Genomic DNA, 26,858 nt, shown 5'->3' on the forward strand with positions numbered 1-26,858 from the left:
AACATTGGATGTGCATTTTTGATCATTTCGCTTTTAGAGGAAGAAAATAAAGTGACAAGAAGAAGGAAATGGGTAAAAAAATGGATAGCCTCCCGAAAACAATATTCACATGTGAATATTTTAAAAGAAATTCGAGATTCTGGACAGCGCCACTCCAGCTCCAGAAGATTCAGATTGCTTTATTTTTTTTTTCAATTCCCTTCTGTACGATGAGCGGATTACGTTTATTTTCTTCTTGACGTCGTCAATAGAACAATCCTTCTTGTATTTCTTCATAACATTTATTATTTCTCCATATGCTTTTGTTTTAATGTCGCGCATCATATATTCTGGACTGGTCCCAGAGGCATCTTTGCATTTCGTAGCAACATAAAAATTTCTTTAAAAATTCATTTTCGTTGTCCATGTTTGTCTGCAATTTTTGCTTGGCCGATATTAAAATGAAGGAAAAGATTTTTGTCTGCTATTTTTATCTCTTATTTGCAATAATAATCAATCAAATTAATAAAATCACACGACTTTTTTTTAATTTTATTTGATATTTACCATGGCACAATTAATTGTATCATGATATTTACTCTGCTAATTTATTCCTTGACTGACGTTGTTTCGTTCACACGGTCAAACAAACAACCAACAGCTGACTGTCCAACATCCACAAAAAAATTTGTGGTTGCCTGATGACTGACAAAAATGAACGACCACACTGTAGAGCTGGCAAAAAATCGATGGCACTATCGATAATATCGATTTTTATTTAAAAATTCAATATCGATAGATAGTTTTGCCTATCGATATTATCGGAATAAAAACCCCTAATCTGAAATCCAATGAAATAAATAGATTTTCGCTACTTTTCGGTTATGTGTGTATAAGAAAGTAAGTCCGTAGTCACACGTACACATTTTTCGGTAAAATAAAATGTACTTTTTACATTTTTTATAAAATAAAAGCAGTTGTTTATCCTCCTTTACATTTCTGTGAACTATTTTTGTATAATTTTAAGAAAATCATTGACATTTCCACCATTTTCATCTCCAAATTAATGGCGATGAGAACTTAACGATAATATCGATAGCAATCGATATTTTAAAACATTATATCGAAAATATCTAATGTTGGGAATATCGATGGTTTGCCAGCTCTACCACACTGGCAAGCAACTGATCATGGTACAATAATACAGGTAGCATTATCGTGCCAGCTGATAGTAACATAATGTGTCAATTGCATTGAATTGATGTCAAATTTTGACATCTTATGTTGCCAACAATTGCCGATGCGGCTACCTGTGTATTTGTACCATGCAACTGATTATTTGAGCAAAGCTGTCAGTCAAAACTGATCGTCTGAACCCCACTTAAAGCATAGTACACACGGTCCAACAAAACTGACAGTCATCGAGGTCTATTTCGTTAATATCAAAGTCTAGCTGAATAATTACTTTCCTAATCACTAAATTATACCTTAAATGTTGTATTTCAATCATTTTTAGCTAACAAAAAGTTTTTATTTGTCAGAAAATTGCCGTAAAAGTACGTTGACTGTCAGTTTTGTTGGACCGTGTGTACTATGCTTAACTCATTTGTCTCATTTGTCAGCTACCAACTAAATTAATACACAACTGCTCTGTTCCAGAACCTGCAAGAAGCTACAATTTTTTACTACGATAACATTTTTTCCTTTATGTTATCGAAAAAAATAGTAAAAATTAGTAGATTCTTGCAGTTCTGGAACAGACCAAATATTATGAATGACATTTTAAAACAAAGCTGACATCACTGTTGCTATTATTGTCGCTAACTTACAGAAAGTAACAATTTATTGACATTTAAAAATGTCCACTTGCCGGCAATTCTGCCGTTAACTAATTACAGAATCACACTGCTGATCGTCTATTAAAACACTCTTCTCGTTCCCTATGAAGATTTCAAATTTTATTCTATATTCCTTTTGCACAAAAGTAATAAGAAAGATAAATGTTGGTCTGTTCCAGTACCTGCAAGAAGCTACAAATTTTTACTACGATAACAATGTTTCCATCTAAATCGTATGGAGATTGTAAAGAAATGTAGATTCCCAAGAACTATACAAGAAAAGAATGTTATTTGGGATAACATATTTTTCTATAGAAGCCATCGATAACACATTTTTCTATACACAAGATCATCGACAACAACTTTTTTATAGAAAATTAATCGATAACTACATTTATTCTTGAAAATTTGTTCCAGTACTGCAAGAATCTACTAATTTTTAAGCTGGGTACACATTGTCAGTTCTGAATGACAGCTTTGTTGTTGCTTGCTAGTGTGGCCGTTCATTTTTATCATTCATCATGCAACCGCAAAATGTTTTGTGGTTGCTGGATGGTTGGACAGTTATTGATACTTGAGAAATATCGACATTCAAAACTGACAATAGCTCTGTTCCTTTAGTCCCGGGCCACACTACAGTAATTTCATTGAAATTTTGATGTGAAATTATGCGTCTCTGATTTCTGATTCGCACAGCGAGAGGAGGGACGAAGTTCTACGCCATGAGATAACCGGCTAGATTGACTTAGATACCTTACATCCAGGCACATCTTGCCAAACTTTAACGGTTTTCTCAACGCGTAAAAAATGATTGTATCATTACCGGAATTAACCATAACAGTGAAGTTACTGCTACTCAAACCGTGGTTGATTTTTCAAAATCCGTTGGTATCGAAATAACAGGTGAAGCCATAGATGAAGCATATTTCATAAAAAAGAAGAACCAAACAAACCCGAAGACAAGTGTAGTGGTGAAATTTGCATCGAAATCCGCTAAAGAAAAACTGATGTCCGTAAAACCAAAATTAAAGAATAACGAAGAGACCAAATCAGTTTATGTGAATGATTTCTTGAGCAGAGAGACAATAGAACTTTTAAATTATGCGAAATCGCTCAAAACCGTCGGCTATAGCAGAATTTATTCACACTCTGGTAAAATTTTTGTTAAGAAGAATGAAATAACTAAGCCTAGATTGATAAAATCGGTAGAGGACGTCGACGCTATGTTATTGGATGCCACCACCAACAAACCCTTTGCAAGAAGACAATCCCAAAGACCAGTTGCTCCCCTAGATGATTCCGATGGGTCTGTAGATGAATACCAACCGCAGTTTATGTCCCCTGTAACCAACCATTAAACAAGCATTGTATTTTTTGAATTACTTCTTTTTCGTTATTAATTATGAATTTTAATAATAAATATTTTACAAATTTAAACGAATTTAATATTTATCTGAATCAATTCAAAAGTAAATTTCTAAATATTTTGTCTGTAAACATACGAAGCATTTCGTCAATTAATAAGTTTAATGAGTTTAAGAACTTGATTTCTCATTTTGATATTTTACCAAATATTATAGCTGTACAAGAAACGTGGTTTCAAAGTGATATTAAACAGATATATAATATACCAGGCTATAATGCTATCCACTGCTGTAGAAATGATGCACATGGTGGCACATCCATTTTCATCAAAAATCATTTTGTATACACGATTGAGTTCTGTGAAAGTAAGAATTTTGTTGATGCAATAACGATTTTAATAAGCAATTTTAAACTAAATGGTAAACCATTAAAAGTTACTAATTTTTACCGCTCGCCAAAATGTAATTTGAATACATTTTATAATTTCATTGAAAACAGACTGGAAAGTATTGGGAATACACCTAGTATCTTGGTAGGTGATTCAAATATAAATTTTTTAAATTCTGTTGAGTCATGTGAATTTTCAAATATATTGTTTCACTTTAACTATAAAAATTGTCATTCTCTCGTTACTCGTTCTTCTAGTGGGAAGTCAATAGATAACATTTTCAGTAATCTTGAAAACATAGTCGTAGTAGATTCTGTAGAATGCAATCTAACAGATCACAATTTGCTGTCATGCAGAATTATATGCAATATAGAACAAAATGGAAGCACTAACAGAATATTTAGCAAGTGTGATTATAACTTACTGCATGAAAGTATTTGTGAAAAATTCCAAAATATACAACTGTGCGGTAATGCAAATGTAGATATGGAGACTATAATGAGAATTTATTCTGAATGCATAAACAACTCTACAACGGAAAAAACAGAACTGGAAAATTATAGGGATTTAATGACACCATGGATTAATAAAAATCTGCTGGCACTAATTAAATGGAAGAAGAATTTGCTGTTGAAGAGAAGGAAGAATGACACTTACGCTGGACTTGAGAATAGACTCAGAAATATAAGCAAGGTCATAAAGAAAGCAAATAGGACATGTATGAATTGCTTTTATCAGTCAAAGCTTAATGATCTTCAGCAAAATCCAAAAAAATGTTGGAGGTTTTTAAATGAGAATCTAGGCAGAGTTCAACGATGTGAAATACGTTTAAAGGATAATAATGGTAACTGTCTTAATGACAACGAGATGTGCGAAACGTTCAACAGATTTTTTGTAGATGTTCCAAGACAATTAAAAATACAGATTCAGCATTTTCCTGGGGACTGCTTTAATATGTTCAATACTCTCACACCTGTTCAACATTCATTTAATTTTTATAGAACAACTGCTGAGGAGGTCTTCGACATAATAACTAATTTAGAAAATAATAAAAGTCCTGGCTATGACGATGTTAACACAAACATGTTGAAAACATGCAGTAATGTCATTATCCCAAGTTTAGTAACTGTTTTTAATACAATTATTGACACGTCAGTTTATCCAGACAGTTTAAAAATATCTAAAGTTTTTCCGATACCAAAAAATAAAAATGCATGCAATGCAAATTGTTTTAGGCCGATTTCAATATTATCGTCATTTGATAAAGTTTTTGAAAAAATTTTACACGCACAATTGATAGCATACTTGGAAGAACGCAATTTATTATACGAGTATCAATTTGGATTCAGAAAAGGTAGTGGGACACAGGAAGCAATAGTGAATGTGATCAACACTATTTGCGATGGATTAGATAGTGGTTACGGGGGCGTCGCTGGAGTTTTCTACGACTTGTCAAAGGCATTTGACTTAGTAGACCATGACATCTTACTGCAGAAACTTGTGTATTACGGAATTGTTGGAAATGGGTCCAAAATTATAGAAAGTTACCTCGACAACAGGAAACAGTTCGTTAAAATAGGTACTTCTTGTGGGGTGCGCCTCTTAAAGGTTAATTTTTGTGAAATAAGAAGAAGAATGTATGAATGATAACATTCATCATTTGGAAAAAACAGCTGTTTGTATAACAGTTGACAATTCTGACGTAAAGGGGGAAATAAAAGAAAAACAAAGAGGGAAAGGAGAAAATGATTTGACAGGATGATCTTTCCTGCCAAAAAAAGGCCGGAAGATTTGCCCTTTTTTGGATTTACCTTTGAAGAAGATTGGATGTGTGGCTCCAACCAACCAGCAAAAAAAACAGCAAGACAGTTTTTGGTCAGGATGAACTTTATTTATAGATGAATACCAATTAATTCATTTATTCAACCTGTTGTGAAGATAAATAAAGAAAACAAATACAAAATACAAAGCTATCTACACAAAATTTTAAGCCTAAACAAGTGAATTCAAACTAAATTAAAAGACTTAAAGGCTAAAAGAACGAATAGCAAATTGAAAATGAATTGAAACATGAGTTAAAAATTTGAAAGATAAAATATAAACACTTAAATCTAAAGGCCTGCGTACATAAGCTGCTTTGCCTGATTGCCTTGCTTACCTGCTTCATTTCTGACGTAATAAAAATAATAGAATAAAGACGAAATTTCGAACTAGGTTGCCATCAGTTGGAAATTGGGTCGGCCTTCTTTGTTCTTTTATTTTTTTATTGAAGCAGCAAAGCAAGGCAATCAGGCAAAGCAGCTTATGTACGCAGGCCTTAAGCTCAACAAAATTTAAAGCTAAACAAGTTTTAAAACTAAACTAATCGGAAAACTAAATACATCTAAAAACTAAATCTGTAAACTAAATACATCCTAAAGCTATACTGCTGGAAGCCACACCATCGCCCATCCAATCCAACGAGGGAGGCGCAGATATTCCTTGCATTGCCAGTCCGGCATGCCTCGGTATAATCCCAATTGACATATCCAACTTCATACTCGGACGGACAGACGGACGACAGCATCATAATTAAATTCCGCGTAGTCCACATGAAAAGAAAAGAATAAGCAAAAGGTTTATTATTAGAAAGGGAAAAACAAGCTAGATTTATAGTTTATAGTTACCTTGGTTTTGCGGGTACAGGCATAAAACCTTGCATTGAGCTCACTTCAGGGTTAGGAAGCCGTTGTTCATAATTTCACCGCCAAGATTTGGAAAGCGGTATTCTAGGTTGTTGCTCCTGTTTCTACATAAAGAAAAGTACAATCAGCTTAAGTCCATATCGAACACGGAATGTAATTATCCAGCTAATACTATATACATAAAGACATACGTACATATTGGGATCAAAAATAGCCGTTACCACATCACCACTAGCAGTCCGAAAACCTGGAAATAGAAGGAAGAAGAAAGACGATCATTAGAATATCCTGATAAATTTTAATCAATAAATGATATTAATTGATCAATTTGTCAATCCTTTGAACCCTACTGTTTTCTTCAGTTTTCCTAATTACTTTTTTTCTTTTTGATTAATGCTTGTGTCCATGGTTTTGATTGTCATTTACATAGCTGGTAATTGCTTGGATAAATAAAGAATGTATTCTGAGTTGAATTTGAAAATCATGTTTTCGGCCTAAAGCCCTATTAAAAAGGTGGTGGGGATGGAATAAACAAGGTAAGTAAAGGGTCAAACTTGGGACGTCGGAATAGCATAGACGTCATGGCGAGAGGTGTTCTCAGTGGGAGGGCTAAATCTCCTGGTTGGTCAGCCGCCAGGAGAGCTGTTTCAGTAGGATATATTAGGTCAGGGTGAGTTTAGATATTAAGTTTTAGCTTAGATTAATTTTCTTAACAGGCGTATTTCAGGCTTCATTTTAATTTCCCCTTTTTGCTTTTTGAAAGACCGGTATGATTTTTTTTTTGTCAACCGAACAGTCAACGAGTGGCAAGAACCACCCCTCAGCCGACGAGCCATAGCCGCGCTAAACGCCAGCATACCGGCAATGCCACTCAATGACAAAACATGGCGAATTTTCGCTCATTTTAAAACCCCGGTTGCTACAAAATGGCGCCCAACGTGGGGCGCCATTTTAAAACCCCGGTTGCTACATTCTTGCAGTCGAACTGAATATATCAATTATGGGGTTCCACAGGGCAGTGTTTTGGGACCACTGCTTTTTACGATTTATTTAAACGACATATCAAATTTGAAGTTACATGGAAAACTAATTATGTATGCTGACGATTTATGTCTTCTTTATCCGTATTCACACGATGTTATTCTAAAAGCCCAGATTGAACATGATGCCGTTGCAATTCATGAATTCGCCAGAATAAATAGATTAGTTTTAAATTCTGAGAAAACAAAAATGATTCGTTTTCGCCCTCATAGTAGCGGAAGCGATGTGTTTAATGTTTCTATCTGTGGCACGACTGTGAATGAGAGCAGTTGCCTAAAGTATTTAGGTTTAATTTTTTAAAATAACCTAGCATGGAATGCTCATTTGCAATATGTGAAGTCGAAAGTAGCACCGGCAATCGGTTTACTTTACAAGTTTAAAAATAAATTTAATGAAAAAACTAAATTATTATTGTACAATGCTCTGATACACAGTCATTACAATTATATGCCAATGGTATACGGTTATAAAATTGTTTACAATCTTCCCAAAACATATTCTACGTTAATGTTATTTAAAAATGTATCCAAATCCAGTTTACCATTACAAGGTCTTTACAAAATGCAATTACTGACATATATGTATAAAGCTGTTCATAACATCGGTAATCACGCCATAAAATTTTCTCAGAACAAGTCAAGTGTAAATACTAGAAATGTCAATAACCTGCATGTTAAAAGGTGTAGGTTAGAAACCACGAAACAGCGAATTGAGTATACAGGTTGTTCAGAATATAATCACCTTCCTCATAATATTAAAAACAATGCAAAAATCTCAAATTTTAAAAACCAACTAAAATTATTCCTTTTAGATAACATCGAAATGCTTCTAATGTGATTAAGTAATTTCCTGATATTATAATTTTCACATTTACTCTATTATGTTATAAATTTGTTTCTAAATCTAAGACAATTTAAAACAGTTTGCCCCAATAATGTCCATGAGGCGCTGGGGCATCTATATAATGAAATGTAAAGAATCTTATTGAAATAAAAATAAATAATTATTATTATAAAAAGGGTTATAGGTTTGGCCTTAATAAATAAAATAAAAAGGTAACCCCAGGCACGTAAAGGAACAGAGCATATGTACATATATGTTAGTAAATCAGGGTTGTATTATAAGACAAATTTTCTTGTGTAAACGCCTACTTAGACACGCAACTAAATGCCTGGGTACATAAGCTGCCTCGCTTGCTTGCTTACTTTCATTCTGACGTAATACAAATAAAAGAATAAAGAAGAAAAGCCCAAACTAGTTCGAAATTGGTTCGGCCTTCTTTATTAATTATCAGAAGCAAGCAGGCGAGTCCGCTTATCTACAAAGGCCTTAAGGTGCAAACATGGTGAGAAATTCATGCTTATCCAATCCTGAATTTGTGTAGAAGAATAAAGAAATCCAAAATCGCATTTTAATTAGGTACAACCCCCCCTTTATTCTTTTAGGTCATGTTTATATTATAGCCTTTTGCAGGGTTAAACTTCTTTATGAGGATTTATTTGAAATATAATAGCCCATTTAGCCGGATTAAGCACATTATTAGGTTTTATTTGCTAAATCTAGCCAAAATGTAGCAGATTTCCCATACAAAAATAAATCCTCCTATTGAGTGGATTTGTTTTAAATCTGGCATAAATCCTCGTATACAACTCTGTTTGTTGCAACATGTTGCTAGAAAATACAAAAAGTTGCAAGCTGGCACAAGAAACAAGGTAGATGCATCGGTGAATTGCTACACTAAAAATAATTTAAAATGTAAAAATTTGTAAACAAGGCGGAAAATTAAATTTATTTTGATGTGCAAGGTTGATTCTAATCAACCAAGACTAATATTTACGATGTATAAACGATAAAATAATTAGTTTATTTATTTTAGATGGGAAAACTGCGATAAAAAAATTCTTTATTTGCTCTTTAGTTAGCATTAGTAGCATAATGTGCAAACATTTTCAGTATTAAACAATAAATTTGTCATTTGACGTATGTTTTTTTGAATTAAATTTACAAAAAAATTCTTTTGACGTTTCAAATTCGATCAGATGGGCTGATGCATCTACCTTGGTAATTGTGCTATGAACAAAAATCAGCTGACTGCCATTTAAATCCTCCAAAATGTATATCTAAATGCAATGAGATTTGTACTGGATTTATTAAATCCAGTCGAGGATTTATGACTAGTCTAAATGAGCTATAAGCAAAGGAATTGACATTTGAAACCCAGTGGGTTAGTTAAATCCGGTTATATATATATAAGTACTATTACATGAAATTGAGCGTGAAGTAGGCGACAATTTCATTGGGTTTGCACCTTTGAAGTTTGTGTCAATTTTATGAATTTTCCAATTCTTCTTCACACTTATTTTCTTTACTATTTATTCCTAAAGATAATTTTCGTTTAATTTATTTGTCCTCACAAAAGTTTTTAATTGAATTATTTATATGCGTTTTAATGACATTTATTTCATAAAATTATTCTCGTGTGACAGGATACAAGTTTTCACCGTTTGACTAACAAAAAACTGTCGTCGTCACAAATTGAACGGCTGACAACGTTCTCTTCGTTTTACTCCGTTTCGTTTGTTGATGAACTCCTAATTTACCAACGTCGCCAACCAAAGCGCTAAAAATTTCAAAAAGTGCGTCATTCTTGTTTGTCATTCATTCTTTTTTATTAATTCAACGAAAATGCCATTAACTAAGGTATCAGATAGTCAATATAAGGTCCAATTGCGAACTTATCCTTATCATTATGATAAACGTGGACGAAATGAACCCGAAGAGTACTTTTCTCCTTCAATTGCAATTAATAGTGCAAGTGGTAGAACTAAATGGAGACTGGTGGCAGTAGAAGATGATTTTGATTATTGCGAAGGAACTGACAAGATCGAGATCTACATAGAATTGCTCTCAGCCAGGGACAGAGACAAACTATTTCAAGTCACGATATCTAGAGAAAACCAAATTTGCACTAAAAAGATAACAACAGACACTACAAGAAGTAGAATACGTTTTATAACTATAGCTGATAATGACTATAGTGAATCTACGGACTACGATATTATGGTTGAAATAAAACCCGTATACAATACTGTAGTGTGCCTCGGTATTCAGAAGGACTTTGCCGATATTTTCGCCAGTAAAGAATTTAGCGATGTAACTCTTGTTGCACAGGATGGTATTAAATTGAAAGCCCACAAAGCGATATTATGTGCCCGCAGTCAAGTGTTTGCTGCTATGTTTCGCAACAACTTCGAAGAAAGTAAAACGAATCGTATACAGATTGATGATATGGATGCCGAAGTAATTGAGGAAATGTTAAAATTTCTGTACACGGGTGGTGATATATCGGAAAAATTTGCAGAAGAGCTCTTTATTGCTGCTAACAAATATTCGCTATTGGATTTGCAGACAATGTGTGAAAATACTTTAATTAATACAATGAAGTTTGCTACAGTTGCTGATGTCCTTTTGTTGGCCGATCGTCTCACTAATGAACGTCTAAAAACGAAGGCAGCTAAGTTTATAGTAAATAATATTGAAACGGTCACAGAAACGGAGGGCTGGAAAAAGCTGTGTCAAACTGATAATGACTTGTCTAGGCTAGTTTTGGAAAACACCAAAAGAACTGTGAAAAGAATGCGGTATTGGCGTTATAATAGTGATAGTAATAGCAGCACTGAGTCGGATCAATCCGGTACATAAGAACCCGCTGCCATTTGATTGCCGGTTGTATAGAGCATATCAATGCTGAGCACTCACGCATATGTTCTATCGCACATTAAGCTGAATTTTTTCTCTTTATTTATTTGAACCAAAAATATCAATCCTCTGAATTCTTTTTTTTTTTTCTTATTAATAAGCTGTTTCGTGAACTATTTTTGATAACATATGTATGTATAAAAAAAAATTAAAACAAGTAATGGACTATGAAAAATTAATATTAATTCTCCCTTAGAAACTCTCATTTATTGTTTTGTATTAATAAATATTACATGATACATAAAAATCAACCAAAAACAAATATAACTATTGAGGTTATGTTAATTTTTTTATGCGGGGTATAATTTAGATATGTTGTAACCAAATCGTATTGGGTCAACCGTCCATGTAAAAAATATTTTGACTCCCTAGGCTATTAAACAAAACAGACTGTCTATCACACAAAACAGACGCATTTTTTGTTACCGACAAAAATCTTTAACATTAAAATCCTTATGATTTCGGTAATTAACGGAATTTGTCGGTAAATTAGCAACCAAAATAAAGTTGTCGCTAAAGGGTTGTTTACACCATCTATCAATGTCGTATGAGATGTCAAATTTTCTACCTGCGAATGTTGTACACATAGTGTGACCACTATGAAAATGTTCATCTATCAAAATGATTTGGCAACTCATATGTAAATTTTTCATTTAGGTGGCGCTCTATTTGATACGGCATTCTCGTATGTAAACATAAATTAATCAGCTGTTTTCTGGCATTCTTAAAAAAATTGAAAAACAAAATCTTTTAAAAAAGAAAATGGAAAGTTATGTATATTTAAATATTTAGAAAAGTAAATAAAGAGTGTTTATAATGTTATTTTCAGATCGATTGGTCGAAAGAAGCAGTCTTGGAAATGATTGCTTTGTGGCAAAAACATGAATGCCTTTATAACCCCAAAAACCTATTCTACCACAACAAACATGCTAGATATTCATTTTCCTTCAACCAAAATTAAAATTTGCCCAAATTTGCAACTCAACAAAAAATGTAAACAATGATAGGTTATGTCATACGAAAATAACACTTGTAGGTATGAACGCACAAATTGGAAAATATAAAGTTAGTTGGGGGAAGTCCATACTTCCCGATATATGGACCTCTGAAGTTTCGAAAATTCCCTTGTTAAAGTAAGGAAAAAATTTAAATTAAAAAAAATGTTGTTTTCGTGCCCTAAATTGGCTCCTGTCCATAGGAGAAAGTCTTAAATCCCCGGATGACGTCAATTTTGACAAACATAGAGAATGTCGAATGGGTGAAAGAAATGACAGCTCATATGACATTGATATATGGTGTAAACAGCCCTTAAGGCGGCCGTCAGACCATCTGCTTTTTCACATGTATGTTGTCACTTTAGGTATACTAATATATAGAACAGCTGATTTCATACATGTGAAAAAGCAGATGGTCTGATGGCGGCCTAATGCCCGTAATTTCTAGCCCTAGGTAACTGGGTAGGTAGCTACCTATTAGTTATCTTTACCTACGCGTTTGGTAATTTCTACGTGCCATTTACCGAGGCGTGTAAATTTTGAAAGCATTTGGTAACATTGGTGATTTTCATTCATGATTTCGTAAAAACATTGCCACATATAAGTGTTTTACAATTTTTAACACATTGGCAACGATCAACCAGGCAAAATCCTTGGTGTAAGTAACACGGCCGTTTTCGACCCGGTAACGTTACCTATGGATTGAAATTATGAAATTTTGCTTACACGGGGGATATCTATGAACTCATAGATAACTACGCGTAGAAATTACGGGCATAAGTTCTACCGATAGCAACAGTGTTGCCGACTTTTTTCATAGTTGTGTTCCTTTACTGCTAAACCTAAATAACGACGGGACGTTCACAAAGCAACCTACCAAAATAACGCTCTCTGAGCGTCCGTATTACCCAAATACGTTGAGTCCCAATTCACATTTAAAACATAAAATCCGTGACCGAAACTTGCTTAAATGTTTTCATTCGTAAAACAAATAATTTTCCTTTGCAATGAATTGTATTTATTGTTTTGTTGGGATTTTGTTTTTAATAGTGCGGTTACACTACAGTTTTTTGCCGGGTTAACCCACTTTATGAGGATTTATAGCTTAATCTGGTCAAATCTGACCAGATTTGCCATACAAAAATTAAATCCTCTCACGACTGGGTTTATTTTAAATCCGGCAAAATCCACCAAAAATACAGTGTTGTATTCGGTATTTGTGCAAAAAAATCCAACTCTACTCAAAAAGTACCAAAAGTTGCAACTGTTTTTGCAACAGAGTTTGTCGTGTTTTACACGTTTACGATTGGTCGCATGAGATTTTATGGAGTTAATAAATCTAAAGTTATTTGAAAATCATAAAATTATTTATTTTTTTACATTAGACACTTTTTTAACAAAAAGTACGCTTGATACCATGATACAAAAATGTATCCCTGTGTGTAAAATATACCAATATGAGCAAAGAGCGGATGATATCTCATACGAGAAATTGTAAAAGTGTAACACACGACTTTATCAGTTATTTTGTATGTATACGTAAACAAACATCAGCTGACAGTTTATATCCTCGAAAAGCTAAGTGTAACCAGCAAAGATTACCCACTGGATCTATTAAACCCAGTGGGTTAACCTTCAATAGTGTAACCGGGGTATAAAATACAGAACACACACACACATACAAACAATAACGTTCTGTCAAAGTTAAAATTTTTCAACTTACAAAAAGTATGCGCTCGACGTATTTCGGTAGTTCTCATAAGAATACATGTGTTCTACTTTTTTCACCACACACGCCCTGGGTATACGTCCGTATATAGGTATGGGCCTTACGTGTCTGAGGTTACCAATTTCAGATAGCATTTCACCACTTTTACCATATTTCGCCACTGTTACCATTTCGAAAAATAAAGGTACAGACCACATATTTTTCATTCATAATTTTCTGTTTTAATTTTACCGATATTTGTCGATAAAATTGTCTCATTGAAATAGTTGTCGACATGATGAAATTATAAGGTGGCGTAAAACGACCAGTAGTGGGATTCTCTAGGGCATTTTTTGGTTACCGACAAAAATCGGTCAAATTAAAACGCAAAAATATGAATGAAAAGTTCAAATAAAAGTTGACATCACTGTTGTTATCGGTGGACGTTTGCGAGTACTTTTTATTGGTCTCTAACTTACCGAACAATATCGTTAATTACCGAAGTTATAAGCATTTTAAATTTAACGATTTTTGTCGATATCCAAAAAATGCGTTAGAGAATCCCACTACAGCTGATTGGTTTCAATCTGTCAATTTTTTTTTTTTTTGTTATTGTGAATCATTTGTATGAAAACGTAAACAAACATTTTGACATATTGAAGAATTTTTGGCCAAAATTGAGTTGTTGTGCTACTTACGTGACCTTATAAATAGATCTTGGTTGTCGATAACAACGTTTTCCATGGAAATCGATGAACAAATTGAATACTCTACCAGCTGACGGAAAAAAAATCTGAAATTTTTTTTAAGTTGTAAGTTTTTTCTAAGTAGCCGGCCTTCGGCCGGGGATTTAAGACTTTCTCCTATGGACAGGAGCCAATTTAGGGCACGAAAACAACATTTTTTTAATTTAAATTTTTTCCTTACTTTAACAAGGGAATTTTCGAAACTTCAGAGGTCCATATATCGGGAAGTATGGACTTCCCCCAACTAACTTTATATTTTTTGTAATCAGGGCGTAAAGATCTACCTGTGATAAACATTTCAGATTTTTCCGCCAGCTGGTAGAGTATTCAATTTATGCCGAAATCGATAACAACTTTTTAATTTTTTTATGAGGGAAAGAACAATAATTACTTAAGGTAGAAACACAGTGAAATACGCCGCTTTTTTCACTCTCAGTTTCATGAAACTAGCGGCGTATTTTATTGTGTTTCTACCTTTATTGCGCCATGCCACTGAATTATAGTAAGTTTACATTTACGAAATGCACTCGATGTCAACTGTCAATTCCATTGTATAAACGTCAAATGAAATCCAATGGATTTCAGAGAAGTTTTTTTATTTGACGTATACACACGGGAATTGACAGTCGAAATCGAGTGGATTTCGTAAATGTAAACCAAGCATTATAGCCAATTTATGGCCTGTTCCCGTACTTTATAAAGTGGTAAAAGTCGTAAAAGTTGTAAAAGTCGTAAACGATTTTCATATAAATTTTGTGTACGGGAACGCAAAATGTGTAAAAATGGTAAAAATTGTAAAAACTTTTTAGTTCTGGAACAGAGCTTTACATAGCCCTTATTCACAAGTTCAAACTTGAATGGCAAATTTTATTTGTACAAAAATGTCAAAAATTTAGTCTCCCTACTTTCTGTTGCCTTGTAGTCATGCATGAAATTATGCATTCGTAAATCGAGTTCCCCACTACAGCAATTTCAAAACATTACTCTAGTATGGAACTCGATCTAAGAACGCCTAGTTTCATGCATGACTACCAAGTCCCGGGCCACACTACAGTAATTTCACTGAAATTTTAATATGAAATTATGCGTCTCTAGATCGACGTCCATAGTAGAGTAAAATCATAAAATTGCTGTAGTGGGGAATTCGATTTAAGAACACCTAATTTCATGAATTTTTTTAATGAAATTCACGCTAGTATGGACCGGGACCAAGCAACTCATGTTACAGAAGTCATTCTATGGGTTAGTAAATCAGGGTTGTATTTTAAGGCAAATTGTCTTTTGTAAACGCCTAGTTAGACACCCAACTAAAGTTTGTATCAATCATGGTGGAATAAGAAGGTGTTACATCAAATCACGTCAAATTTGCTCACAATAATGCATTACTCTGAATTGCTTGCTAACATTTTGTATGTGACTTTATTCACAATAACGCATTTTGACAACTGGTATTTTTCCACCATGGTATACATTTTATGAATTTTCCAATTCTTCACCACACTTATTTTCTCGTTTGACCATTGAAAGGCAATACCAATGCCATGATGAAATTATAAGGTAGCTTAAAACGCCAGGGTCGTGGTTTCAGTCTGTCAATTTTGTTTTTGTGAAAACTTAGATTGAAGAGGTAAACAAACATTGTGACATCTTGAAGAATAAATTTGTTGTGCTAATTACGTGACCTGTAAAATATATCTTGACTAAAAGTTGGTTTACATTTACGAAATCCACTCGATTTCAGCTGCCAATTCAAATAAAATCCAATTGATTTCAGATGAGTTTTCATTTGACGTATACGAAAATGAATTTACTGTTGAAATCCACTTTATTTCGTAATGTAAACCTGCTTTAAGACCGATACTATATGTGAATACTAATTAAAAATTAAATAAGTGCATATGTTTATGTTTACTATTTATCAAAGACATAAATACAACAAGATAAGACATTTCTTTTGCTATCATTCTTCAGTGAATGGCTTTTGAATTTAACATAATTGGCCTGTTCCCGTACTTTATAAAGTGGTAAAAGTCGTAAAAGTTGTAAAAGTCGTAAACGATGTTCATATAAATTTTGTGTACGGGAACGCAAAATGTGTAAAAGTGGTAAAAATTGTAAAAACTTTTTAGTTCTGGAACAGAGCTAATGTTATGTTACGATATGGTGATATAACATTTTTTTCTTTTATACATTTTTACGTATTTAACCGAATTTACCGATCCAATTGACATGGAATTATTCTTGAATAGATCATTGAATTCATAAATTTCGTTTCTGATACCATTACATGAAATGTGCCTCCTTGGTTGCGATTTTGAATTAACTGCAACCTGTTAAGGGTAATGTTTCTATACAAAGTTTCGTAAACATTTTTTTGTTGCATGCATTTTGTCAGGTCTTTATTACTTTATGTCTTTGTATTTATTTTTACAGATAATTCTTTGTTCAATTTCTTTTTCTTGACAAAAGTGTTTAATTCAATTGCATGCGTTTGTTATTTTATCTAATGTTTGGTTTACATTCGGAGTCTTTTCGTGATTTCGAAGGCGTTTCGTGATTTCGCGCGGAATCAAGCAAAATTGATCATGATTTTGCATACAAAAACGAAATCATCTCATTTCGTGATTTCAGCGAAATCAACATAGAAATCACAGTACACATGATATACAACCCTGTTTTGCCTTAAAAAGTACCAAAAGTTGCAACACTTTTCACGTATCAGAATAAACAAGGTAGATGGTCAATTGCAGCAACAAAAAATTTCAGTATCAAAATTTTATATTTTTATATTTGTATTTATTTGTATTTATTTGTATATCTCCTGTACAACAAGACTTGAGTCTTTTAGATTATAGTACAGGATTACATATATATAAATCATATCGAACTTATATTTAATGATTTAACAATATTTAATAACATAAGGTTTTTTGAAATTACAAAAGAAAACATATTTTGTGGTAAATTACAATGATAACATAGACGTTTAATGGACATTTAATAAAGATAATTAATTTTGTATAATAAGAATTTAATTAAAAATAGAAAGAAAAAATCATCTAATTGAAAGCAAAGTTCGTAGCCTGTTTTTAAACGTAAAAGCGTTGCTGGTGTTTTGTAGATCAAAAGGGAGAGTATTCCACAGACGTATGGTCCCTATGAAAAATTGCCACTCAGATACCAGACTTCGTCTCCTTATAGGTATAAGTTTTTTTCCTCTATTTGATCTTGCAAATGTAAGCCTATTAAATAAGTAATGTGGTTTCTGTTTATAAATTATTTTGTGTAGAAATAATAAGGCTTTAAAGTTGAGTAGGGTGTTAAAATTGAAACCGTATAGAGAATTACTGTAGGGTGAAACATGATCAGTTTTCCTGAGACCGTGTACGTAGCGAATTATGCTATTAAATGCCATATTTAATCTACGTCGGCTCTGTGAATCACAGTGAGCAAATAGTTCACATCCATATAAGAGGCCAGGCACCAGTATAGTTTTCGCCAAAAGATATCTTATGTTGGGAGGTGTGTAAGAGTGCGTAAGCCACAATGTACGTAGTTTTCCAAATGTTTGTCCAACTACTGTATTCACATGATTTGACCAGCTTAATCTATTATTGAAAACCACTCCCAGATTCTTCACGCTGGAAACTACACCTACCTTTCCATTGTTAACAATTATTTCGACACCTTCCCAAGTAATATTTTTATTTTTGTGAATTATGAGGCATTTCGACTTGGTTGGATTTAAAAATAAACCATTTGCTTTGGCCCATTCATGAACACGTTTGAGGTCATCATTGAGTTCGCTCACACATTGAGTAATATTATTTAGATGGCTACTCATGTATAATTGAACGTCATCTGCATACATGTGCACTCTGCTATATATTAATTGAGAAGGGAGGTCATTAACATAAATGCAAAACAAAAGTGGACCCAGTATTGACCCTTGAGGAACGCCTTTATCTACATTTAGTGGTAATGATGTTTCAGTTCCAGTATACACAGATTGTGTCCGATCGGTAAGGTACGATTTTATAAGATTCGTCGAGGTAGAGGAGAAGTTAAAAAACCTGCGAAGTTTGAAACATAAATTGTTGTGGTCGACAGTGTCGAAGGCCTTTGAGTGGTCGAGTAAAATAAGAAAACCGGCCTTGTTTTCATCAATGTCACTCCTAATTTCCTCCGAAACCTCAACTAGAGCTGTAGTGCAGCTATGGTCAGCACGGAAACCTGACTGCATGTTTGTTAATAACGATTCCCTATGGAGGTACTCAGACATCTGGTTGTGTAGAATTTTCTCAAACACCTTTGAGAGATAACACAAGATAGCTATGGGTCGGTATTCATTGTTGGATTTTGGGACAGGAATAACCTTTGCATGTTTCCACTTCGTTGGATATGTGCTCGATGTTAGGATATTATTATAGAAGTGCGTGATATAAGGTAATATAAGATGGAGTATAATCCGAATAAATTTTGGGTCAACTTTGTCAGGACCAATCGCATTAGATTTAATTTTAGTAAAATAACTCTGTACTTCCATAGGACTAACACATCTGAATTCGAAGTATCCTTCACGTATAACATCATCTGTTAATCGACCATAGAATGAAGTATTAACCTGTACAGTGGGTATGTTGATAAAAGTTTGGTTGAGGTCATCCGCATTTTCATGACAATGGGCCAAAACCTTTGGTTTTCCAACACCCAGATCATTGATTATTTTCCAACTGCTTTTGGAATCCAATGCTGAATTAAACCGATGAAAGTAATATTGAGTCTTTGCGGAGTGAATAGAGCTATTAACTCGTTTTCGCGCAGAACGGAATTGTTCGTAGAGTTCCGGTGTTCTATAGCGTTTCCACCTTGCATATGCTCGATTTCTGTCATTGATGTAGGATTTAATAATGGAATTGAACCACGGATTTGCATTTGATAAAATTCGTTTTATTTTGATGGGCACCGTTGCATCATATAGAAGAAGAATTCGTTCTTGAAGAAAATTGAGTTGTTCATCAACAGAGATTATTGAATAAATCTCGTTCCAATTAATTTGAGAAAATTTATACTCTAACTCACTATAATTCAAGTTCCTGAAATCGCGATACGAAAAAGTTTGTTCAACTACAGGCCTATTAAAATGATAGATTAGAAAAATTAAGTCATGTTTGGAAAAACATGATGCCGAAATCTGATTATATAGTTGAACATTAGAGAGGTTGTTAACAAAGAATAAGTCAAGTAGAGTGCTTGTAGATGAAGAAAAGTGCGTAGGATTCGTATGATTTGTGGCATATAATCCAAGATCTTGCATATTATTAATTAAGGACGAATCAACCAAGACATTCGAATTAAAATCACCCGTTATAATTACGTCGTCGTAACCCATCGTAACAGTTTTAAGGATATTTTGGAGGTGACCTAGATCAATGGTGTTATTGGGTCGGTATACACTGCCAATTAATATTTTCTTATTATTTGATTTGGATTCTATGAACACATATTCTATCTTGTCTCCAGGTTTGGACTTTAAGCATAATTTTGCATTTAATGTGTTTTTGGCGAAAACTGCAACCCCACCCCCACGACGTTCTCTATCTGACCTAAACACAGAATATCCATCAATACTGATCATGCTATCGGGAATGTGCGAACGAAGCCAGGTTTCTGAAAGGCATATTAAATCAATACCCGAATTAACAAAAATATATTTAAATTCGTCGATTTTTTTTACCAAGCTTTGCGAGTTTATGTGGCATATCTTTAGCCCATCCCGTTGCTTGGATAAAATTCTGACCATATTTTGTGTAACATCTGTGGAAGCTCTATTTGTACTACCCCGGTCTATCATAATTAGGGGATAAAAAGTGTAAAAAGGCACCAGCTACGCATTTACGAGTATATCTTGAAAATGATGAATTAAATGAAAAATTAATAGGTGATGACATTCGAAAAATATATAGAATATTTAAAAAGATACATTTAAATAAAGAGAAAGAAAAAATTATAATAATATGAGCCAATAAGTTAAGAAATTGATATTGGATTTGATTTGCAAAAGGTCTGTTACCGCTAGTTCTGCGGGTCCAATTGTGACTCTCCACGTGCAGTCCGAAAATCGTCAATAATCCTTTGGTGATACACACATATTGGTTCGTCGCAGTTAAGGTGTTTGATATAAACGAGCCCACGAAAGGAGTACGCCGTTTTTACAAGCCCTTTTTTCTTAAGACCCAAAGCGTCCTGAAGAAACTGATAGTTCGTGTTGGACAGGTTCTCATTGATATAATATGGTTTATTTGATCTGAAACCAAGAGACTCCAATGTTAGCTTACTGTTGTTCATTTTCTTGTAAACACCCAATGACTTCAGAAAGAAGTTTTTGTCGTAGGGAGACATGAATTTTACAAGGATAACGCTGTCAGGCGAGTTAGCCTTCTTAGTATTATTCCTGTTTTGCAGGCGGTGAATATATTTAGTTTTTGGGATTGGAATATTCGTGGAACTGCATAGTTTATTAAAAATATCAGACAGGTTTTCGTCTTCATTGTATGGAATTCCATTTACCCTTATTTCACATGATACGTGTGCGTTTTCTTGCCTTAACAGTTCTATTCTAAGCTCTTTATAATCAGCTTTCAGATTTTCAACATCATCAGAAGTTTTTTCTAAAATCTGTACACGGTCTAAGACGTCGTTTAAATCAGTTCTGAAATCGCATATTCTCCTGTCAATTTCATTTAAAATGCGATTTTCTGTTTCTTTTAACATACTTTTAAATTCATCCATGAGACGGCTACTAAGTTTATTAAAGCGTTCGTCAAGCATTTGAAATAGGCGGAAAGGCGAATCCGACGATCGTGGAGTCTTTGACGGGTTTCCAAATGATTGATGAAATAGGCTATCTCTGTCTCTCTTTGGCGCTCTGGAATCTCTTTTAGCCGTATTATTTTCAACGATGAGATTTTCTTGTGTAACATCGGCTTCGTTCTGATCACACATTTTCAAGCGATTGATGTATTGTTGATTTGTGTATATGTATTACAAGTTTCAGTTATTATAACAGGGTGACACAAACAACGGATGTGAATACTAAATCATAAATGAAGACAAAATTGGAGCACACTTTAGGGCGCAAGGATATTTAATTTTGTAAATGATGGTTCCGTTACTGGCTAGACGTTTACATGCAATTTAAAAAGCTTTTGTAAGTTTGTCGTTGTTTTTTACACTTGACGTTTTCTTTCATTCACTTGGTGCTCTCAATAGGTTCTCTCGTGTTTATTTTCTCAGTTTATCCAATTTGTTGTTTTTGTAATAAATTAGAACAATTATTTGTTGCGTTTTGATGTTTTTTAAATGTTTTTTTTCGTGCAACACTCAACTATTCACACAAATATTATGCGATCAAACGACACAGGGTGTATTATTTTTATAGTCTGCGTTATTGATTCTTTATAAAAAGACGTTATTTCGTGGAAAATAGATGTTTAGTAAGAGCAAAATGAAAACACGTCCACACGCGACAGAAAATTACTTATGTAACATGTGAAAAAAATAATAAATTACTTTGATACAATACTATTTTTCATTGTGTTCCCGTAATTTTTTAATGGTAATGTTAGAAAACTGTGTGAATTGTCAAAATTGCTTCCCCATACAAATTTCTTAAAACATAAGGGAATGGAAAATTACTGAAATTGCAAAAAGTCCAGCAGAAATGTCAAAATTAACGTATTTAAATGTCAATGAACATGCTTCTAGTTTCTACTAGGTCAAAATTGTATGGCAGAAAACAGGAGAAGAGGGAGTTATTCGGGGCTATTTTTGTTTAAACAGAAGTGCAAGTCTTGGTAGATTTCGGAGTACGGCAACACATTTTAGCACTAAACGGGAAAACTGCTGCAGTAGTAATAGTTTGCAAGTTCTGAACACAACTTTTATCGATCAAAATTTATTATGGTGTCTCAACGATAAAATCATGTTTCATTTGTAAGAACTATACACAATTAATACGATATATACCCAGCAAAATGTTTGCCTCCAAAGATGCAGTTAAATGATATGTACAAGTGATCTGGATGTGCATCAAATTATGCATTTTCACTGATGATTTTTACAAGAGCGTGACTACTGAAAGATGCACTCCAAAGCACTGCATTTTAACTAACCCTTTGGCACTGCATTTTAACTGACCCTTTGGCATTGCATTTTAACTAACGCTTTTGCACTGCATTTTAACTGACCCTTTGGCATTGCATTTTAACTAACCCTTTGGGGTAGAATAGGAGGCAGTCCAAAGCACGTGTTTGGTACAGGCATTCTGCGGAAATTGTGCAAGCCATTACAAAATATGCCAGAACAAATAAAATGCATTTATTATTTGTGTAAAACAAAAATATTAAGAACTTTATTACATTAACACAAATTATGAAAATTCTCAATTGAATTCAATCGCAAACATGCGTGTTTCCTCCGCCCTCCATTTGTTCCAAGCTGAACTGTTTTTACTTCATTTGCTAAATGGGTTGCCTTCCCATCACCAGTTAAGATTTCGACATGTACTCCAACAGCACTCCATTCGGAAATTTTCTTCTCGTGAGTTACCGGAAAAATGTTCACAAATTAAATATTATTTAGTTTGTATTAACAAATGTTTGGAAATGTTAACACGCTTATCTCTTTTTGGAAAATGTAGAGATGTACAAACTGATTTATGTACATGTAGGGATCTCTAACAACTGCTAATAAAATGTAGCGAACGGAGTGCCTTTTTCACGACTCCGTTTGGACTGCATCCGGATGCTGTTAAATTGTGAGGAATTGGAGTGCCTTTTTCACGACTCCGCTGAACTGCATCAGGATGTCGTTGAAATGTGACAAGTGGATGTGATTCTTTGGATTGCATCCAAATGCGGTTAAAATGTGAGGACTGGAGTGCCTTTTTCACGACTCCGGTTGAACTGCACCAAAACATGCCGTGACAGAACTAGTCCACATTGCACTACTTCCAATTTATTTTGCTGGGTAATTTTCGAAATAAAGTTCTATATTGTCGTATATTTTTGATGACTAATTCAATTTACAACAATTTGTTTGAAAATTCATGTTCGATCAGCTGCGCATATGCATCTACCTTGATGATTGTGATATGTTTGAAATCAACAAATAAATTGGCCTGTCCCGTACTTTATAATAGAGTTGTATAGTTCATGAAGGAACTAGTTCAATTGAACGATTCATTGAAAAGAGCGTATGAACTAGATCAGACGATATAGTTCATTATAGTTCAATAGTTCACTGAACTATAATCAGTCGGTGACCGTACGATCAACGAACGATTCACAATCTAGTTCAACATGTCGTTCACAAATATATAAAGTGCCTTTGTAATGTGATCAGTTTGTTTATGTTTTGGATCAAGGTACATGAAATAGCTTTCTGAAAATGAAGATTTCTACAAAAACATACGAGACATAACATATTACAATATGTCGAATCGAGATTCAATCCGCCTTTTTGGATAGAAAAAAAGGGAAAAATAAAAAGAAACACACACACACAAAGCTTTTTTGCAATGACAATTTCTACACACACACACAACATACGATTTTTTGCCAGCCAACTAAATGAAGGATGTTTTTTCTAAAATTATTTAATCTTTCTTTAAGATTGCAATAAAACTATGCAAATGTAATATTTTTGTTATGGAGTAGTTAAATTATATTAGTCTTTTGTTTGTTTGTATTTGGTGTACGTATGCGTTTTCATCAAAAGACACATTAAGAGCAGGTGAACGATTTTGATCAGAATGATTGAACCCGACAGTGAACTATGAACTAGATTATTGACCTAGTTCAGTTTAAAGAGCTGAGCTATTGAACTAGATCTTTCAAATGAACTAGATTGTACAACTCTAGTGTATTTCAGGATTTCGTGAAATCCAGTGGATTTTAGAGCGCAAGTGTAAACTTGGCATAATACCCGGCAAAGTTTTCAACTTTCGCCGTCACAATTCGAACGGCTGACAACGTTCTCTAATGCAGTCGATCGCCGTTGTGAACTCAAATCGATCGACGGTTTTTTTTGCGTCTGCTTCAATTTTCAATTTCGTGGCTTTGCCAATCAACTATTGGACACTTAACTACTGGAACGCGCCGACTGTTTTCTTTAAATTAAACGAAAATGTCTTTAACTAAAATATCAGATTATCAATATAAGTTCCAATTTCGAACAAAGCCATGTTACTTTAGTAAATATACACGGGATGAATCACAAAATGAATATTATTCTCCTTCAATTGCAATTAATAGTGCATGTAGCAGAACCGAATGGAGATTGGTGGCAGTACAAGATTATATTGATGAAGAGGACGATACTGACAACATCGAGATTTACATAGAATTACACTCAACCAGCGACAAGGACGACACACTATTTCAAGTTACAATATCTAGAGAAAACGAAATTTTTACTAAAAAGATTACAACAGACATTATAGACAGTAGAATTCGTTTTATGGCTTATGAAAATGCATACTATGATAATGATAGTGATGAATTTAATGAAGAGACAGACCACGTTATTAAGGTGGATATAAAACCCTTATACAATACTGTAGCAAGCCTCAATCTTAAAAAGGACTTTGCCAATATTTTGGCCTGTAAAGAATTTAGCGATGTAACTCTTATTGCACAAAATGGTATTGAATTGAAAGCCCACAAAGCAATATTATGTGGTCGCAGTCCAGTGTTCGCTGCTATGTTTCGCAATAACTTCCAAGAAAATAAAACAAATCGTATAAAGATTGATGATATGGATGCCGATGTAATTGAGGAAATGCTAAAATTTTTGTACACAGGTGGTGATGTATTGGAAAAATTTGCAGTAGATCTCTTTACTGCTGCTAACAAATACTCGCTATTGAATTTGCAGACAATATGTGAAAATATTCTAATTAATACAATGGAGATGACTACAGTTGCTGATACCCTTTTGTTGGCCGATCGTCACACTAATGAACGTCTCAAATCGAACGCAGTTCAGTTTATAGTAAAAAATATTGAAACCGTCACAGAAACTGAAGGGTGGAAAAAGTTATGTCAAACTGATCATGACTTGTCTAGCCTAGTTTTGGAAAAAATCGCGAAAAGACGGCGGTATAGTAGTGATAGTAGTAGCAGCATAGAAACCAACTCTGTGGTTTCTGGTCAATCCGGTACGTAAGAACCCGATGCCGTGGAATTCCCCCCGATGGTATAACAATACTGAGGACATCAAGCTGAATTTTTTTCTTTATTTGAATGATGGTAGAACAATTCTACCATGTATACTAAAACAAAAATATCAATCTCTGAATTTTTTTATGTTTTTTTTTTATTAACGATCCGGTTTTGAAATATTTTAGACAACATATATGTATGTACATACATATGTCTAAAAAAAAAAAAATAAAATGCAATAATACTATTCCATAAACAATTATTATTACTTCCCCTTAAAAATTGTTATTTTTAAATAAATATTACTTGATTCATAAAAATCAAATAACGATTGGGGCATTGATGACTTCTTAAGCGGGGATTTACGGGCAATGTTCTGGAATTCTCCGTGCATCCATTTGACATCACATATGTAGTTCCCATGACACAATTACCCAGGTAGTGGCATCGTAAAATTTTGAATATGTTATGTCAAAACTTTATGTTGTTGGGAAATTACAACAAAAATATTTTTTTATAAAGGGATTTGACTTTTCATATTCGATCAGCTGGTGTGATACCACTACCTGGTAGTTCTGCCATGGTAGTTCCCCTGTAATGTAGAGCTGGCAAAATATCGATAGCACAATCGATATTGATTTATTTTTGGGCTAATATCGATAATTATTTTTTTCTATCGAATATGTAGCTGGCAAACCATCGATATTTTCAATATAATATTGTTCTCAAAATTTTGTATGGGAAATGAAGTAATTATATCATAATTTGAATTCGAACAACGAATAGAGAACGAATTAGCCTTATGTCATGTTCATACCAGCATTTGAATCACGTCGTTCGTTCTCATAATTACGTACACGCATGGTATAAGTAAAGAGGTAGATTTAAATGAAAAAAATCTATAGAACCCTTGTTTTTCTTGAATTCCTAAAACTTCAAAATAAAAGCAACAATTGGGTTTGTTTACAATGCATTTTTTGAGCATTTTATAAAAAACGCGAAAAATGAATGAAGAGTTAAGTTTTCTCCACATAATCGAGTTGTGAATATGATAAACTGATTGTTTCAATGCAAATCTCACGAATTTCTTCCATACAAATGGTCTAAAAACAATTTTAAAAATCATTGAA

At 33.6% G+C, this 26,858-nt stretch overlaps 1 protein-coding gene across 1 annotated transcript; it reads left to right on the forward strand.

The window, feature by feature from the left end:
• Positions 1-10,355: 10,355 nt before the first annotated feature.
• On the forward strand, positions 10,356-10,997 carry LOC141388242 (speckle-type POZ protein-like). The gene has a single exon (XM_073958262.1). It carries the CDS (start codon positions 10,356-10,358, stop codon positions 10,995-10,997), a length of 642 nt encoding a protein of 213 aa, XP_073814363.1.
• Positions 10,998-26,858: the final 15,861 nt, after the last annotated feature.

The sequence above is a fragment of the Musca autumnalis genome, unplaced genomic scaffold, assembly GCF_047663935.1.
Source record: "Musca autumnalis isolate F117 unplaced genomic scaffold, ASM4766393v1 scaffold_9, whole genome shotgun sequence".
In the NCBI taxonomy this organism is placed as follows: Eukaryota; Metazoa; Arthropoda; class Insecta; order Diptera; family Muscidae; genus Musca; species Musca autumnalis.

Coding starts and splice junctions, on each gene's coding strand:
- LOC141388242 (XM_073958262.1), top strand. CDS start 10,356: ATGGTTGAAATAAAACCCGTATACAATACTGTAGTGTGCCTCGGTATT.